The sequence below is a fragment of the Ctenopharyngodon idella genome, chromosome 17 (genome assembly GCF_019924925.1).
Source record: "Ctenopharyngodon idella isolate HZGC_01 chromosome 17, HZGC01, whole genome shotgun sequence".
Classification (NCBI taxonomy): domain Eukaryota; kingdom Metazoa; phylum Chordata; class Actinopteri; order Cypriniformes; family Xenocyprididae; genus Ctenopharyngodon; species Ctenopharyngodon idella.
Genome location: NC_067236.1, coordinates 1,661,121 through 1,679,590, shown reverse-complemented (window position 1 = coordinate 1,679,590; position 18,470 = coordinate 1,661,121). Strand labels below are relative to the sequence as shown.

Sequence of the window (18,470 nt, the reverse complement as noted above, 5' to 3'; positions counted from 1 at the left end):
GATTTGTCCATAATGATCTGCGCTGAGAAAAGTAACAGGTATCACTTGACAATGACGTCTATTCGCTACTTGTTTTGGACGGTAATTTAAAGACACTGCGAAGTCTTGATAGAAATTTAATTAAAATTATACAGTGAATAGTTTTAAAATAGAAAAATAATTAAGATACTTATTTAAACAGTTCTTACTAGAGAAAAAAAAAAAAACACCTGCTATCGCGTTGCTGTGGTAACAAGTAGCAGGTCTTGGGTGACGTACTAGCGCAAACAGCAACACGAGACAGAGTAAACTGAATTATAGTTTCAAAGCAATTTACCTGATAAAAAAATGACAGAGTTGCATCAGGCAGCAGCTGCTGGAGATTATGATCTAGTGGAAGAAATTGTGAAAAAAAAATCATGTGACCCTAATCAGAAAGACTTGGACTGGAACAAAAAGACACCGCTTCACTGGGCAGCATCCAGAGGCAGGTTTCGCATTCAGGATCAAAATGTGCCATTTTAGATGCTTTTTTCTAATCCTAAATATAAAAAGAGAAATCATTATACCAAAAAATTAATAGTGCTAGTGTAGACTAGTAGTGTGAAGGTCATGAAACTTGATGTTGAATATGTTGACTTGAGGTGAAAAGTGACCTCTGGACTTCATGTCATGTTCTTGCATGTGTGATGCTAAGCCTAAACTCTGATCTTGTCTAAGGTCAAACAGAAATGGTTCGGATACTTATTGAAAATGGAGCAAGGGCTTGTTTGAGGACGGACAATGGATGGACGCCTGCACACTTTGCAGCGGAGTCTGGAAGACTAGCAGTACTACGACTCCTGCATTCCCTCCATGCACCTGTCGACAAGGAGGACACTTCTGGGGATAAACCTGTCAGGATTGCTGAAATCTATGGACATGAAGATTGTGTTCATTTTCTTGAAAAGTAGGATGATTTTTGCACTTAGTATATACGCTCTTGACATCCAGTTAGGCCTATGTGTTTATGAATTTTTATGGTAGCATTTAATTAATAGTATGATAATTTATAGAGTTTTGATCAGAGGTACTTAAAAGCAAGTAATGTAGATATCCAAGAGCAGAAGTGTGTATTCTGTTTTGTTTTCTGAATTATATTTGTCAAATAATCAGTTCTTATTGGACTGACTCCTAAAATTAGAGGTCAAGTATGGTTTATACACACTTTATATTATTTTTGTGGTATTTTCTGTTTTACGTTCTGTTGATGTGTGGACTAGATTTGTGGCTATGTAATGTGATACTAGGCATTTAATAATGTGGTGTTCCTTGTACTTTCAGGGCAGAGATTGAGAGCAGAAACTATCGGCAAATGGCAAAGTTAAATGGACTGCCCTTAGATGATACTGATGAAGAATGGGAACAGGAGAAAAAAGAAGTAATTAAAAAGTAGGTTTTATTATACCATGAGAGCAAAAATACAAATTAATGTGCGTTCTTTGCTGTGTATCTAAATTAAATGTAAAATATAAGAGAAAGCATTGTCAGAGGAAGTAAAATTGCATGCCAAAATTCTACAACTGTCACCAGTTTTGAGCAATAACCAAGTAAGCTATAGAGACATAAAAGCAGAAATATACGTACATGAATATAGATAAAATTAAATATACCATTTTTAGAAAGAAAAATTAATCATTCACTGACAGAAATCTACATACATTCATAATACAGTAAACTAACATGACAAAGTATACATACATGAGTACATCGATATACATTATCCTCTGGAGTACAATATCACAAATAATAGTACAGTGTTTAAGAAAACAATTATCAGTTAACAATTAAAACAATTAATAAACAATTATCTGTTTATAGCTGTTTTAATATGCATAGAATGTGACAGAATTGAATCCATGAAAATTTTGTGTCTTCTCTTTTGTTGCTTCTAAAATGCACCGACTAAACCATTCACATGCTGATTTGGGATAAAAATAACATTAGAACAAAATATGCAGACATTAAATAAAAATTTTCTTAAGCGCACAAATGTAACTTACCTTAAAAACCTGTCCAATCTTTATTTCTTTATAACAGAAGATGTCGCTTTGGTTGAGCTTTCACTTTAGAATGCGCTGATTGCTAATGAAAGAAAATGTGAGAAGATTAGCTCTGTGTTGTTTTATGTATTTGTATTCGCAATAAATTTTGCATTTGTAGAAGTGTATATTTCCCTTGTACGAACTAACCTTGGAACCTTTGAAACGCTTCACAAGTGCATCACGAACCTTTGGAGAAAATCAAATATGCAAATTTTATTGTGCATCACTGTAAAGGTTTTATAGACTGAAAGACTGACATCTTGTGATAACAAATTTGTTCAGTAATAGTGGTAATAGTCCAGTCAGCAAAATGACAGTGATTAAAATATTAATCACTGAGGGGTTAGTTCATTCAAAAATGAGATTTCTGTTATTTATTACTCACCCTCATGTCGTTCCACACCCGTAAGACCTTTGTTCATCTTCAGAACACAAATTAAGATATCTTTGATGAAATCCGAGAAAAACAAAACAAAAAACAAAACAAAATAACAACTTTATTCAATAATTTCCTCTCTACCAGTTTACATTGAAGACACATTGCAGAGCTTCCTTGTTTATGTCCGAATGCTGACTCATTATTGGCCAGCTCCTGCGTCAGCATCACACGCATGTGTCGTGCTGCTCACGTGAACAGCGTCGGCCAATACTGAGCCAGCGTTCGGACGTTAACATGGAAGCGTTGCACCTGCATCAACTGTGTAAGAGACTGACAGGGTAGAGAGGAAATTATTGAATAAAGTTATTTTTGTTTTGTTTTTGTGCACAAAAAGTTTTCTCGTCACTTCATAACATTAAGGTTGAACCACTGTAGTCACGTTGACTATTTTAATGATGTCTTTACTACTTCTCTGGACCTTTAATGTGATGATTTTGTTGCTTTCTATGGGAGATAAAAAACCTCTTGGATTTCATCAAAAATATCTTAATTTGTGTTCCAAAGATGAACGAATGTCTTATGGGTTTGGAACGACATGAGGGTGAGTAATTAATGAGAGAAATGTCATTTTTGGGTGAACTAACCCTTTAAAAACAATCATACTGAGGGCACGTAGTAGGCATAGTTACCTTCTTCTCTCCAATGCAGTTTGTCAGCAATATGAAAAAGCCCTGCAATGAAATACAATTAGATATTTTAGAGTGCATGCATGAATGCACTCAGTATGAGTACATAAATAGATAAAAGCTTTGATGCTTGACCCTCACCTGTAGTGAATTAAGTACTGTAAATGTGTAGTTCACGACTTGGGCCCAAGGTTTTAGTGTAAGGTCAAGACTTATCATAAAAAATCCGAAGATCCAAGTTATTCCAAGGACAGGGCTTAGGAAGACTATCGTCTTAATCATACTCTTGGCAACATCCTTTTCGTCCCGCGCCTTTGCCTCTGACACAGTAGGGGTTGCGATCTTCATGATCACCACAGCCAGGGTGAACAAGTTTATAAACACAATAGTTCCGACAGGAAGAATAAAGGCATAGATGGAGCCCTTCAACGTACCCTTGTATACGAGCCAGCAAGTCTTTTTGGAATAGTATTGATCAGCTTCACCGTTATTGAATGTAATGAAGGTTATTGCCACACATAATATTGGGCATACGTAACCAAGAGTGATAGACAATCCCCAAAAAACCCTTTTCCGCAGGTGGTCAAAGACAAATATTATTTGGTGAAGAATTACAAAACTTAAGCACAGCATCCAGAAGAAGACGGCTAGGAAAAAAAAGTGTTTGACTACTGTGAGGATGGAGCACCATTGTGGGATGATTTTCTTAGGCTCAGCTGATACTAAAAATGCACAGTGTGCAAACAGCATGCATAAAGCGATGTTGAATACGGCCACATGCCGAAAATTGGAGATGTCTGACTTTACAACTGCATCCCATACCAAAATCTCAATGATTAAACACAGAACAAGTGAAATGATTGATATTCCTAAGCCAACATAGGTCAGTTCGTCCATGTAGGGAAGGATCTCTTCATCTTTAGACATCAGTATGGTGAACGCAGAGTTGTGGTCACATTTGCATATCTCTGGATTGGTCACACCACCCCATTTACATCCAGTGTCAGACCAATTATTGACATGTTCATCCCAGAAAACACAATACATTTCATGATTTGGGAGTCTTGTTTGAGAGTAATCAAAATACATCTGAATACTTTTAGTACCATTGGTATTATTTACAGTAGTAACTGACAAGATGGTGGTCTCTGATATAGCGTTTTTTCCAGCCAGCTTGGGTTGTGGTAAAATTTGATGAAGGTTCCGGAATCCAACGACAATAACCCCATTGTCTGTGGTGACGCTAGCATTGAAGGCATTGCAATTATCATTACAGAGCTTCAGTTCAACATTGTCATACTTGTGAGGATCATTCGAGGTCAGATTTGTGTTGTTCACCATTCCCTCAATAGTATGTAGATATTTTATAGATAAATTTGTGTCATCATTTTCAGGATTTTCCCAGGATTTTGTGTCATTCAAAACATTGCTTGCAGTGTTGACAAAGTCCTGCAATATATAAACAACAAGAAAGTGAAATGCAATTAGACTTTGAACAAACACAGGAATTTGATTATTTGTCAATTTTTGAGATCATTGTTTCCAGTAGAGAATACACTCAAAAAATAGGTCTTTGGCTGAACATGATCCACGTCATTGAAACAAGTAACACCCAATAGAATCAACCATGTTGTTCATTTACTTTGAATGAATTGCGTGGATTTAGTAAACTGGATGAACAATTCATTTTGTGAACCCATTCAAATTTTTGTACTTGAGATACAGTATCTGCTAAAAGTAAAAAGTTCTATGACATTTCTTTTCACATGGGTTGTGTTACTCCATCAATCTATTGATCAATCAAATAGATCAGAAAAAAATAACTCTAAATATATAGATGTGGGTCAAATATTACTGAAGTTTTAAAGAAGAATTAAGGGTTAACACATAATGTTTTAGAGAAACTAGAGAGAAAACATACTTACAGGTATGACTTCATCATTCCATAGATTTTTCTGGCGTTGAGATACATTATTCATGACTTCTAAAATACTTATAGATGTATTAATATTTGCAAATGAATTGAATGTCTTGATAGTGGTTGATTCCTTTATGCGCTCAAAAATTTCTTTTGCATTGTCCTTAATGAAGCCAATACCTTTATTTAATTCCTGTTATTATGAAGGTAAAAAAAAGAAAGAAAGAAAAAAGCATTTAGTACTAAGAGTAAATCTGGCCAGCAATGAGGAATGGGTAAATGAATAACAAAGAGCGATACCTGTACATCCTTTTGAATGTCATGCAGGTCCTGATTCACACAAGAAGAGACTTCGTTTTTCCACTTTTCATCAATGCATGCTCTTGTTCTCAAACCAACAGCAGAGCCAGCACAAGGCAATTTGGCTGTGTAATTGCTTTTTGCAATGGGCCAGGGATCATTTTTTTGACAGATTTTTGAATCGACTATATTAAAGAATGAAAAACTACAGATTTGTTTTTTTTTCCTCGTCATTTTTGTTTTCATAATTAAAATCCACTAGTTTTTAGTATGTATAATAAGCTATGCATCTGTTTGGAAGAATCAAAGTAATGCAACTGTTCACCCATATCCAATAACTTTAGTTTACTCAAAAATTTCATTTGTGTCCCCATTCACTCACCATCATGCCATACCAAACCTATAGGACTTCCTTTTGAGGAATTCTTTGAATAATATCCTAGCCACTGTTTTCCATATAAATAAAAGCAAAAGTGAACTTTTGAGTTTTAAAAGGACAAAAAGCACCACAACAGTAATTCCAAGTCATACAATAGGTTTATGTAATGAGCAGTCAAAAACACTGCAGCTCTCAAATGTCACTTTTGTAGTCAATGCTTTTGCATTCCAATTCAGAGCTTTGACAGAGGGAAAGATTATTAGTGAATAATGATTTTGTGTTGTATGGATTCAGAAGTCATTTGAGCCACCTTTTTTGTCATGTTGGACCTTGAAAAACCCATTATATGGAAAAGAGCGCTCAGAGTGTCCTTCACAATTCTCTAAAGAAGTCATACAGGTTTGTATGAAAGCATCGATATTAACAAGCATTGATATTAACATTGATATTAACTAGCTATGTGTAATAAAGGGAAATGACTCAGGAAAAAAGTATTGAATACACTAACTGAAACTGTATTTAATAGTTGGTGGAAAAGTCTTTTTTACAGTGACAGCTTCAAGGCGCATCTTGTACGACCAGACTTTAAATCTTGAATATTCTGGGGGTCTCTCTTGTGTATTTTGATCTTCAGTTCCTTTCACAAATTCTAACAACTTTATTTTTCAATTCAAACTCTCTTTTGCAGTGTGTTTTGGATTGTTGTCCTGGTGGAAGGTCCACCAAAGTCTCATCTTCATCATCCTGGTGGATGGCAACAAATTAATCTCAAGAATTCCCAGTACATGGATCCATTCATCTTCCCTTCAATAATATTGATTCTGCCAGTACCATGAGAAGAGAAACAGCCCCATACCATGATGCTTCCACCTCGAAAACATCACTGTTGGTTTGGTATTTTTAGGGTCATATGTAAAGCCATTTCTCCTCCACACATGGCATGTGTGCAGTTGTTGCCAAAAGTTGGATTTTTGTCTCATCTAACAACACTAAATTATCCCAAAAGTTCAGACCTTTCCAAATGTTCTGTAGAAAACTTCAAATTAGCTTCAACATGCCTTTTCTTCAATAATGGAACTTTCTGTGGTGAGCGTGCATGGAGGTTGTGGCGGTGGAGTGCATTTCCTATTGTTTTCTCTGTGACAGCTGTACCTGCTGCCTTCAAGTCTTTCTGGAGTGGTCCTTGGTTCTTGGGCTACCCTCTGACCAACCTTCTGACTCCCTGATCAGAAATCTTGCGAGGAGCTCCTCTGCATGGCCAGTTGATGATGGGATGATGTTCCTTTCAGTTGTGGAAAATGGCCCCAATGGTGCTTACAGGAACATTTAGGAGTTGGAAAATCCTTCTGTAACCAGTACTGTTGTTATGTACAGCAAAAATCTTGTGAAAGTCTTGGGAGAGCTCTTTGCCTCTAGCCATCATGAGATGTCCAATACTTGCATTTAGAGGTGGGTAAGCCTTTTTCTAACCTAACAACATGCACTAATCCAACGGATTGTAATTTGCACAGGTAGGAGGTAGAACTACTTAGTGAAATCTGTTGCTTTCTTGACTTGCCTTGCCTTGCCTTAGTGTTCTGCTTTTTCTTAGTGTGTTCAATACTTTTCCCCCCGTGTCATTTTACTTTATTACGCATGACTTTTTTATGGATTGTAGTATTATTTCCTTTTGTATTGATTTCTTGCGCTAATACCAACGTCTGGTCAAAATTTAATGTGAATTGCTGCACTGGAACTTTGTTTCATGTAATTATCATGTTATCATGTAATTATCATGTAATTTTGTAATGCAAAACAACAACAACAACAAAAACCATACTGTAATTAATGTAAAAATATTATTATACACATTTACATGTCATATATGTCTATTATCACCCACCACTGGTCAAACTAACATACTGGACCCATTAATTATAATACACATTTATAAGGTGAAGTGGGTAATTTCTGAATCATTAGCAGTGGCACGAAACATGTCTATTACCAACCACCACTGGTCAACCTAACATACTGGACCCGTCCCGAAATTCACACCATTGAGTCAATAGCCGCTTTTCCACCATCGGGCCAAACGGTTCTCATTGTGTAACTGATCCGGACCAGCTAGTACGGTTACGGTTTTGTTTTCCACTGTGGGGCTGATAACGGCCGCTCTTTGGAATTTAATACAAAAGCGTCAGTCGTTGCCTTGGTAACGCAACGGTTCACTTATGATATGAGATGTAACAAAGTCCCTTTAAGACAAGTCATTTCACTCGGCGGCCATCTTTGAAACGCCTCTCGGGCATCCTGGGCATCATGCAGCTCCTATCTCTTTGAATGGGGAAACATCAAATTCTCCAAAGCTGTTTGCCAAGCTTTCGATTAAATTTCATATTTGAAATCACCAATGAAATCTGACAACAACTGTCTCATAATTTTTTTTTCCAAACGCTCAAATCATGACAAAAAAAAAAAACAGTATTTAGGCTGGATCAAGCTAATGCGCATGCGCAGACCTAAATGCGCGTCTCTTGTGCCTCATTTCGGAGGCGCGCGTCTGACTGTTTCTATAGAAACCGGTGCTTCTAACGGCCGCTGCAGTGACGCGATGACTTTACAGGTCGGCGATTGGCTCTTATTTTGAAGGCGGGACTTATTCCGCCATATTGAGCGTTACACTTTGTCCCATTCAAAACACGAGCGACATGTCTTGTGTTATTCTATAGTCTTTGGATGTAATAATGACCGCGTTATGGCGGATGATTAGATATTTCTTTTAATTTCATTATTAATTTGTGTTTACGTCGTTCAAATAGAGCGCTTAGCCAGCTACAGAGAAACTAGTAGCCAGGCAACAGACAAGTGACCAATCCTGTGTGTCGACATCACTTCACGGATTCTACCAACACGATTCAGCACGGTTAGACAACCGTGCCGAGAATTCCGGGCCGAGAACGGTTTGTAATCGTGCCGTGCCGTGCCGTACCAGGCTCCAGTGGAAACACAACTGGAACCGTTCCTAACCATTCTAAGAACCGTTCGGCCCGACGGTGGAAAAGCAGCCAATGTTGCTGTGTGGGGCTGGTCGATTGTAACATTGAAAATAATCACACACTTCATCTATGAAATACTGCAACTTTAAAAGAGATATAGAATTATGTTCAACAGCACCAAAACTTACGTTTAATGATGGGGATCTCCACGTTCTGCGTCCTACTTTTGTTGGATTTGGATCTATTGTTTGTGAAAGTACAGCTGACATTCACTTTCTCTTCTTTACAATTTATGGTCACCACTGCTTTGTAAGATAAAATGTTCCCATTGGTTTCTAGAGAATGCAGTAATATGAGAACTGTTTATCATCAAGTGTGTAAATACCACAAATAGATATATATCTTTCCAATGTTTACACTGCATGTGTTTGCACTGAGAGAGCAAAAATGGTAATACTTACCTGGTGGTTTTTTCTCTTTTATATAAGAATTCCCATCACTAGCCCATGAATCATTGTAATTTTCTGTGCTTTTTCGAAAACTACATGTAATCGTACACTCTTTTGTTGCACTCTTAGAATCTCTACAATCAGGAAATTGGGGATCGCTCAAGGCCTGTATTTCTGGCAAAAGTGCTATGTCCAACTCTTTGCTTGCTCTGTATTCAATGGACTTTTTTGTGTACACGCATGTAAATGTTCCTTCAGAAAGCAGATAGATAGAATGATTTTTCAAAGTTGTAATTAAGACAGCAGACATGGGGTATTGAGTTCCTTTTACAAGAAAATACTATTTCAGTTTTTCTACTTTAAAGTTTCACGTTTAATTCAGTGTTGCCATTTCTGTATGGGAAATTTAATAGCAATTTCTGAGTGAAAATTGTTTCTACACCAATTCTTTACATTTTTCAGACAAAATAACTTTTGCATATTAAACTGGGGTAAGAAAAGGTTTTAACACTGAAAAATGACAAACATCAACATTAAACTGAAATTATCTAACTCAGATTTAATTATTTAAATATTTTAAAAATAATAAAATAAAAATAAAATGAATAAAATGACGAATAAAATGATTCTTAAAGTCATTTAATTATTTTAATTATATGTGCAGAAACATACCTTTCCAGCTTCCTGAAATGTTACTTAATGTAACGATGTCTGTTAGATTATCTTGTGTCAAGTTGGCCTCTATTCCTGTTGTGATCGGTGTTGTTTTATTGTCTTGATCAGTTAAGAGCCACTTTACCTTTCCCAGGGGCTCGGTTGGTCTACAACTTATAGTTGCCGTCAAGCCTATATCAATCGGTTGATTATCAGGTACGGTAATATTGATGATGCCTTTGGAGAAAACAAGATGTGACTGTAATAAACTCTTCTTTATCGCATAACATTGTGTCTGTAGTATTGTAAATAATAAAAAAAGTTATAAAAGAAAAGAAATAGTTCACAATAAATAAATAGGTTACCTGTTGTTATCAGTTCAGAATCTGTCAGTGTTTTGATTACTTTCTCAAGCTCTTCAGATGTGACTGTACCAAGTAACTGCACTGTATAATTTACAATTACACTGCCAATGCTTTAAATAAAATGGGAAACATTACTACATTTTCTGTCATTTATCCATTTCTAAAATGTTTTATGTGTGTAGAAAGAACAAGAAACAGAGGCTGCCAGAGGTGCTTGTTATCATGTTTACCTGTAACTGTTGATAATCAGAGAATCAAAATATTTCAATTGGCTGAATTCTTTCACAAGCTAAAAGAAATTAAAACACGCAGGTGAGGTATATGTGGACCAAATATGGACAACCATTATAAGTATTTCTATTGATGAAGTTAATCAAACCAAAACTATAATACAGCAACAGTTTTTTTTTCCATCTGTTGCAGGATGAAAATATGGTGCCTCTATATTTTACAGTTCATATACTGTATGGACTACTTAAAGCTGCTTTGAACCTTGAAACACAGGCCTATACCACCATAATAATACAGGCAAAAGGGAATGATGACTTTATCGAATGCGCCTTTTCCATAAACAGGGTGCATAGTGAACACATAGACTAAACACAAAAATGATGAATAAACATTAGGCCTAACTAAACAACATAAAACACCATAATGAAAAGATCTGGTGAAAAGATTGTAAGAAGCATAATCTTTAATACAATGTCATATGCTGTATGGATTTAAAATCTACTGAATAAATCTTTTTTTTTTTTTTTTTATCTTGCATGTTACTGTTAACATTTAACTGTTAAAATGATTAAAAAAACACAAACACTTTTTTTTTTTTTTTTTTTAACAGTGTTGGGTTGGTTTTCAGCAGTACATACCAAAGTAGTTATTTCTTGGCTCTTGGTCTTGTATTCTTCAGTATCTTTGTTTTTTTCCTCATATAATATGTTGTAAGAATCATTTGTGAATTTAGTAGATCCATTAATGCTTACTGGAAATAAGAATAAGAATCACAGCATTCAATAAATGTTGTTTCATCAAGAAATCTTGTGCCCATATCAAACACGACTCTACCTCTTTTGTCAGACAGGCACACAGCAGTTTCTTCAGGTTTAAGAGAGCAGGGCCTGTCTTTGCAGCAGGCATGATTTTTGCATATGTCCTCACTCCACGTGTAACCTGATCTGCATGAACAATTCTTCTGCGTCTCATTAAATGTGCAATCTGCAAACAAGCACATTAAGAGTTTTTATTTTTTTCTTGTTTTCTTGTCAACAATTGATTAATCAGAAATGCAGCAATTTTCCATAAGTTTTATTTTTGTTAAATGCATATTTTGGGTAATTCCCCTTATGCAGTACATTTTCATGTCCCCATCATATACTGGAGTTATCAAACCCTAAATTAAAAAGATCTTATCAGAAATCATATTAGTTTTCTTTTAGCACAATATCATCATACACTTTTGTAAAGTCCCTTCAACTAACAAAAGCCAGTTCCTTTTGGACATCATCCTCCAGGAACTGACTTTTTTTTTTTTTTTTTTTTTTAAACCATTCCATGTTGTTTAATCAAATTACATAAATCAGTTTCATAATTTCAACATTTCAAAGGATGCTTAAAAATATGAGCTTTAACGTCCTTATATACGCTAACTTTAAGTAATTAAGTTATTATTAATGTTGATGTTTCTGAACTTGATCATATAATGCTGAAAGTCTGTTATTAATTTTTTACAGAAATACGTCCTTAAAATTACAGCACAGTATATACATTAAAATTAAAAGCTACTGCACAACAGGAAAGACCCTTTTTAAATATTATTTTAATTGGCATTCTGAATGCAATGCACAACAAAACAGCCACTGTTAATATGATAATATAAATATCTGTAAAATTAATGTATAATGTCCTGGCAGGAAATTACCAGTACCCTTTCCTTTATGTTTTATTTTTATTTATTTATTTATTTATTTTTTTTTACAGTGTTGGCCATGTGTAATTTTAAGCATTGTATGTTTGTTTACCTGTTGTCGTGTTGATTTCGGTTACAGTTGATACATTCACTTTTATTTCTGTTTGATTTCTCAGAAGATCAGTTATGTCGAGATAGACCGATTTCTCAAATTCCAGCTCAACCAAGTACACCTTTGTGTAATTTACTGTAATCTCTAACATTCAAATGATTAATTGAAAAACACATTATTTATTCAATAAATTATTATTGATGAACTGAATAAAAAAAAAAAAATTACCTGCCAAAGCAACCTATCAAACAAAAGTGTTAAATAGTTAATGTAATGTAATAAATTGTTTATATAACTGAAGAACCTTTAAAAATAATTAAATATCAACCCACCTTAAAAATCAATGCCAGAAAAAGGAGAATGACGGCTTTAGACAATTTCATTTTTGTGCCATCAATTTCTGGTGGATGGAACAGAGCGCAGTCATTCATATAAACATATGCATATGCCTTCCATCTGTGATGTCTAGGCAATACATTTACATTTATTCATTTAGCACACACATTTAACCAAAGTGACTTACAAATGAGGAATACAACAAGAGATTCATTTTAAGGAGGCAATAACACGAGAAGTACTAAATGAAACTTCATCCAGAATAGTACAAACTGGAACAGGGAGGTTTGTAAGAAAGAGTGAAAGCAAAGTGTATCTCTCTCTCTCTATTTTGTTATATATATATATATATATATATAAGTAATAAATTGAATAAATGCATATTTAAGTAATAATATGCATTCAGATGCAATAACAAATAAAAGTTTAGAATTTGTTTTTGGAAATAAGTCTCTTATGCTCACCAAGGCTGCATTTATTTGATCAAGAATACAGTAAAAACAGTAATATTGTGAAATATGTTAATTTAAAATAACTGTTTTCTATTTGAATATATTTTAAAATACAATTTACTCCTGTGATCAAAGCCGAATTTTCAGCATCATTACTCCAGTCTTCAGTGTCACACGATCCTTTAGAAATCATTCTAATATGCTGATTTGCTGCCCAAGAAACATTTCTGATTATCAATGTTGAAAACAGCTTGATATATATATAAAAATAAAAAATAAAATTATATATATATATAATTTTATTTTTTATTTTGTGAAAACCGTGATACACTACAAATGTTCAAAAGTTTGGGGTAAATAAGATAAAAAAATTAATGTATTAATGTATTAACTAACATGAACTAACCATGAGCAATACATTTGTTACTGTATTTACTAATATTCATTAAAGTTAATGAAAATACAGTTCATTGTTTGTTCATGTTAGTTCAGTGCATTAACTAATGTTAACAAGATTTTAATAATGTATTAGTAAATGTTGAAATTAACATTAACTAAGATTAATAAATGCTATAAGTGCAGTTCATTATCAGTTCATGTTAACTAATGTAGTTAACTAATGTTAACTAATGAACCTTATTGTAGAGTGTTATAATATATATATATATTTGGTAACACTTTATATATATAGCAAAAGATTTCTAGGTAACACTTTACAAAAAGGTCTCATTCATTAACATTAGTTAATGTATTACCTTATATGAACTAATAGTGAGCAGTATATTTGGCAAAGTATATATTAATCTTTGTTAAATGTTAGTTAAAATACTATTGTTTATTGTTTGTTCATGTTAGTTCACAGTGGATTAACTAATGTTAACAAATACAACTTTTGATTTTAATAATGTAAGTAAATGTTGAAATTAACATTAACTAAGATTAATAAATGTTGTAGAAGTATTGTTAGTTCTTAATTCATGTTAACTAAAGTAGTTAGTGTTAACTCTAACTAGTGTTAACAGTTTCTATTTCAAAGTATTACCTATTTCTATTGAAACTGTCTATTAGCTTTCTTTAACTTTTCCAACAAAGAATCCAGAAAAAAATGTATCAAGTTTTCCACAGCATTTTCAACATTGATAATAAGAAGTATTATTAATAATTGAGCTGCAAATCATTATATGATTATATGAATGATTTCTGAAGGATTATGTGACACTGAAGACTGGAGTAATGATGCTGAAAATTCAGCTTTGATCACAGGAATAAATTACATTTTAAAATATGTTCAAATAGAAAACAGTTCTTTTAAATTGTAATAATATTTCACAATATTACTGTTTTACTGTATTTTAAATGTAAGCATAAGAGACTTCTTTCAAAAAACAAAAAAAATCTTAATTCTTCCACTCTTTAACAAGTTACATCCTGATACATGGAGCTGAAGTGAAGAACGCTAGCTAAAAACATTTAATCTTGTTGACGTACCTCTTTGGTTTGTAAGTCCTGACAGCATTATTGATCCCTGGATTCAGGCTGTAATTTAACTGCAGTGATAACTTTCTTAAAAAAGTTACAAGTGTCCATACAGACAGAGTGAAAGGATGGAATAATATCCCAGTCAACGGATTGTTCCAATAACGCTCCTGATTTGCATTATTCAGGTCACATGACTCCAAAGCATTACAGACTTCAAATTATTCTCCACCACAATAAAAAATGGCTCCTCTTGAATGAAAATACAATGTGTGTATTTGTAAGTGATACACTGTAAAAACATTGTTGGTTTAACTTAAGTAATCTGGTTGCCTTAAAATGTTGAGTTCATTGAAACTAAAAATGAGTTAATACAAAGAAAGAGATCTCAAGATCGTCAATTTATCTCGTATAAATATGACACCGCACTACTTATCCATTATTTTTCAATGTAAACATGCTCTAGATCAGTGTTTCCCAACCCTGTTCCTGAAGGCACAACAACAGTAAACATTTTGTATATCTTTCTTATCTGACCCATATATTTCTGGTCGTGGAGTCTCTGCTAACGAGCTGATGAGTTGAATCAGGTGTGTAGATTTACGTCTTTAACTGTTGCACTTGTGTCTTTTGCAGTGCCTTGCGCATGACACAGCATTCTAAATACGCAGCTCTCAAGTTAAAGAGGCTATATGTTCGAATTTTCATGTATCAATCACGTTTTTATTGCTGGTGTGTGAAAAGCTTGTAATGAATGTTAGAAAAACTAAACCTTACCTGACTTCCTAGGTTGTCTATGAAAGCCTGTAGACTGATTTTAATGTGAAGGACTCTGGCCGGTGTTGTGCCGAATTTCAACTCAACGCCAAATTATTACCCCCATTATTATTTTCATGATTTATCTCAACATTTTTTCTTTTATCAAATCAACTTAATGTAGTTCAGATAACATAATATTTTGAGTTTCTGTTGATTAAACCTTCATTGTATCAACTCAAATTTTTAAATTCAATGAATTCAAAATTAAGGCAATGTACTTTAAGTTAAACCAACAATTCTTTTTTACAGTGTATGTAAGCTTGTTTCCGCCACGTAATAAAAAAAAAGACTTTTATCTCACAATTGCGAGTTTACATCTCAATTCTGACATTTTTTCGCAATTGCGAGTTCTAATGTATGTGTAACGCTGCTGCTGCAGACAAGAGGCGTTGGATCCAAATGCAGTAGAAATGTATTGAAACATAACTAAAATAACTTTAGACAAGGAACAAGATAAACCCAGGCTCATGAAAATGAAGCTCATGAACATGAAGCTGCAACAAACACACGCACGATACAACCATATAATGGCAACGCTAGACAAGGAACATGAGAAACACTGAGGTATTCCCCTGTGAAAAAGAAGTGCACTTAATTGTATTGAAAGTGTACTTTTTGTGTACTTCAAATCTTAAAAGTATACTTTTTAAAAAGTGCACTTGCAGATAATATAATATAATTAAAATTAAAGGCCACTTAAATTTACTTAAAAATAATATACTTTAATGACAATATTTGTTAACACACTTAAGTGCACATTTTAAAAATGCAATTTGTATTAATGTCTAATTAAGTTTTACTTAAAGAAAGTACACTTTAATGACAATATTTATTAACGCTTAAGTGCACTTTTTAAAAATGCACCTTGTAATAATATCTAATTAAGTTTTACTTAAAGAAAGTACACTTTAATGACAATATTTCTAAACATGCTTAAGTGCACTTTTTAAAAATGCACTTTGTAATAATGTCTAATTAACTTTACTTAATGTAAGTACACATTCATGACAATATTTCTAAACACGCTTAAGTGCACTTTTTAAAAATGCACTTTGTAATAATCTCTAATTAATTTTTACTTAAAGAAAGTACACTTTCATGAAAATATTTCTAAACACGCTTAAGAGCACTTTTTAAAAATGCACTTAATTTTTACTTAAACACATTTTAAATAATTATGACTTTATAATGATTTAAATAAGTACACTTATTTTGATGTATTTACTAATATACTAAAGCACATGAAAAATAATTTATTTTAATTTCAACTTAAGTGTGTGTTGTCCAAAATGACATTTGTTAATGTATTTTAAATGTGCTTAGTCTTTAATATATACTGTGTGCATTAATACACTAGAAATGTATTTTTCTTCTGAATTTCAATACACTTGCTTATACAGTATAATCCAGTACAACTTATTGTTGAAATTTTTATCACCAGCTCGTGCTCTAAACTCGAAGTGTCAGTTTTCTACATAATATTTGACATAAAATGTCATTTATGGAGTGCTGTATTTGTGATACTTAATGCAATAGTACTGTACTTTAATTATGTGTATAATACTTTTAATATCATTATGTTGTTCTAAGTCAATTAAACATATTTATTTGCATTAATTGCAAGCAAAAGTTTAACAAATCTAAACAAAATTAATTTGAATTCATATTCAGTTAAAATACATTTAATTGTAAAAATGATTGACTTTTAGTTAGGTGAAACTTTCTTATAATAATGACTTAGTTTCTCATAATAATCAGAAACTTTCTCGTAATAATGACTTAGTTTCTCATAATAATGAGAAACTTCTACGGCAGGGCGTGAAGGGCGTGGCACGCTAGCGACATCCGCTGGTCAAAGTCTCGTAAATGCGAGAACAGCAAACATGGCACGTTATGCAAAACAGTTGTTTTCGTTAAAGTAATCTACAAAGTGCAGTCTATCTATAGTATCATTAAATAACATCAGTTATTATAAATTATCAGTATATCTTCAATACTTTTCCATGCGCACGAGAAGTTGGAACGCAAAGTGGTTTCCGTGGTAACGGTGGAAACTGTTGCATGAACGCGACGGCTTACAAAACTATCAGATTAACGAAGGAATATGACATGTATTCGTTAAGTTTAAGTGCAACGTCTTCATAAAATGTGTGGGTTTATGTGTTAACGTTAACACGTATTTTGCGGATGAGTCTAGGCTATTTGATGTGCAGGTTTGCCTAGACAAGGCGCTGGAAAGCTTTTCTAATATAAACCGGGTCCTAAAGCACTTGCCCAGTCATAAACCTTCATTCCAGTGATATTCCTACAGAAAACACCTTTTAAGATGTTTATGACTCATTAGAATGTATGCAAAAGACAGCTTTCCAGGTGAAGCGTTCTTTAACAGACTTGGATATGTAGGTGTGTGCTGTCTTATCATTCCTCTATCTGTTTGAAATCCATGGATCACCACTCTGTGTTTCTGCTTGTTCATACACAAAAATACAAATGAATGTTACAAATGAATAAACGACTATATCCCGTCTCATAGGCTACTGATAATTTATCAATAATGTTATTTATTTAATGATATTATAGATTACACTTTTGCAGAACGTGCCATGGTTGCGGAGTTATCGCATTTGACCAGCGGATGTCGCTATTGTGTCACTGCTCCGCTGCTTTGCGCATGCGTAGAAGTTTCTCATTATTATGAGAAACTAAGTCATAATTACGAGAAAGTTTCTCATTATTATGAGAAACGTAGTCATTATTACGAGAAAGTTTCTCATTATTATGAGAAACGTACTCGGTTACTAACGTAACCTCGGTTCCCTGAGATACGGAACGAGTACTGCGTATGGGGGGAAGGTCTTCTTTTTCCCCGTTACTGTGTCGTCATTGGTTCACTCATAGACAGTTGTTGAAACAATGACGGCGCGGCATAGCTGCGCGGCCTATGGTGACAAAGCGCGCGAAGAAGCCCGCCAAAATGGCCGGGGCTTACGGCTATATAAGCAGGCATTTTGCCATAGGATTTCAGGTCATACGACTGAAGCGACGACACTGCAGCCTCGTGGCATGGCATGTAACGCAGTACTCGTTCCGTATCTCAGGGAACCGAGGTTACGTTAGTAACCAAGTACGTTCCCTTTCGATACTTCACTCGTACTGCGTATGGGGAACGAATTCAACCGCGCCGTGCCACGGCAGGGA

General features: G+C 34.0%; 3 protein-coding genes across 5 annotated transcripts; 1 reads left to right on the top strand and 2 right to left on the bottom strand.

The window, feature by feature from the left end:
• The first annotated feature begins 54 nt into the window (after window positions 1-54).
• On the top strand, window positions 55-8,820 carry LOC127498294 (ankyrin repeat domain-containing protein 66). Of its 2 annotated transcripts, XM_051867517.1 has the most exons (4): window positions 73-466; window positions 700-928; window positions 1,303-1,410; window positions 6,414-8,820. In XM_051867517.1, the coding sequence occupies exons 1-4, from the start codon at window positions 328-330 to the stop codon at window positions 6,559-6,561; spliced, it is 624 nt and encodes a 207-aa protein (XP_051723477.1). In that variant the 5' UTR covers window positions 73-327; the 3' UTR covers window positions 6,562-8,820. The 2 variants fall into 2 exon arrangements, with proteins under 2 accessions (XP_051723478.1, XP_051723477.1); XM_051867518.1 differs by lacking the exon at window positions 6,414-8,820 and having other exon boundaries at window positions 55-466; window positions 1,303-1,414.
• Window positions 1,401-9,743, bottom strand: LOC127498291 (adhesion G protein-coupled receptor F5-like). Of its 2 annotated transcripts, XM_051867514.1 has the most exons (9): window positions 9,165-9,743; window positions 8,892-9,038; window positions 5,347-5,531; window positions 5,054-5,239; window positions 3,270-4,577; window positions 3,132-3,173; window positions 2,211-2,249; window positions 2,022-2,103; window positions 1,401-1,939 (listed from the first exon to the last, which is right to left on the bottom strand). In XM_051867514.1, exons 1-8 carry the CDS (start codon window positions 9,460-9,462, stop codon window positions 2,050-2,052), a joined length of 2,259 nt encoding a protein of 752 aa, XP_051723474.1. In that variant the 5' UTR covers window positions 9,463-9,743; the 3' UTR covers window positions 1,401-1,939; window positions 2,022-2,049. The 2 variants fall into 2 exon arrangements, with proteins under 2 accessions (XP_051723474.1, XP_051723475.1); XM_051867515.1 differs by lacking the exons at window positions 5,347-5,531; window positions 8,892-9,038; window positions 9,165-9,743 and having other exon boundaries at window positions 5,054-5,336.
• A 56-nt stretch (window positions 9,744-9,799) lies between these two features.
• Window positions 9,800-12,979, bottom strand: LOC127498292 (adhesion G protein-coupled receptor F5-like). The gene is made up of 8 exons (XM_051867516.1): window positions 12,522-12,979; window positions 12,418-12,430; window positions 12,190-12,333; window positions 11,237-11,386; window positions 11,041-11,153; window positions 10,402-10,460; window positions 10,172-10,281; window positions 9,800-10,043 (listed from the first exon to the last, which is right to left on the bottom strand). The coding sequence occupies exons 1-8, from the start codon at window positions 12,618-12,620 to the stop codon at window positions 9,805-9,807; spliced, it is 927 nt and encodes a 308-aa protein (XP_051723476.1). The 5' UTR covers window positions 12,621-12,979; the 3' UTR covers window positions 9,800-9,804.
• Between the last annotated feature and the right edge of the window lie 5,491 nt (window positions 12,980-18,470).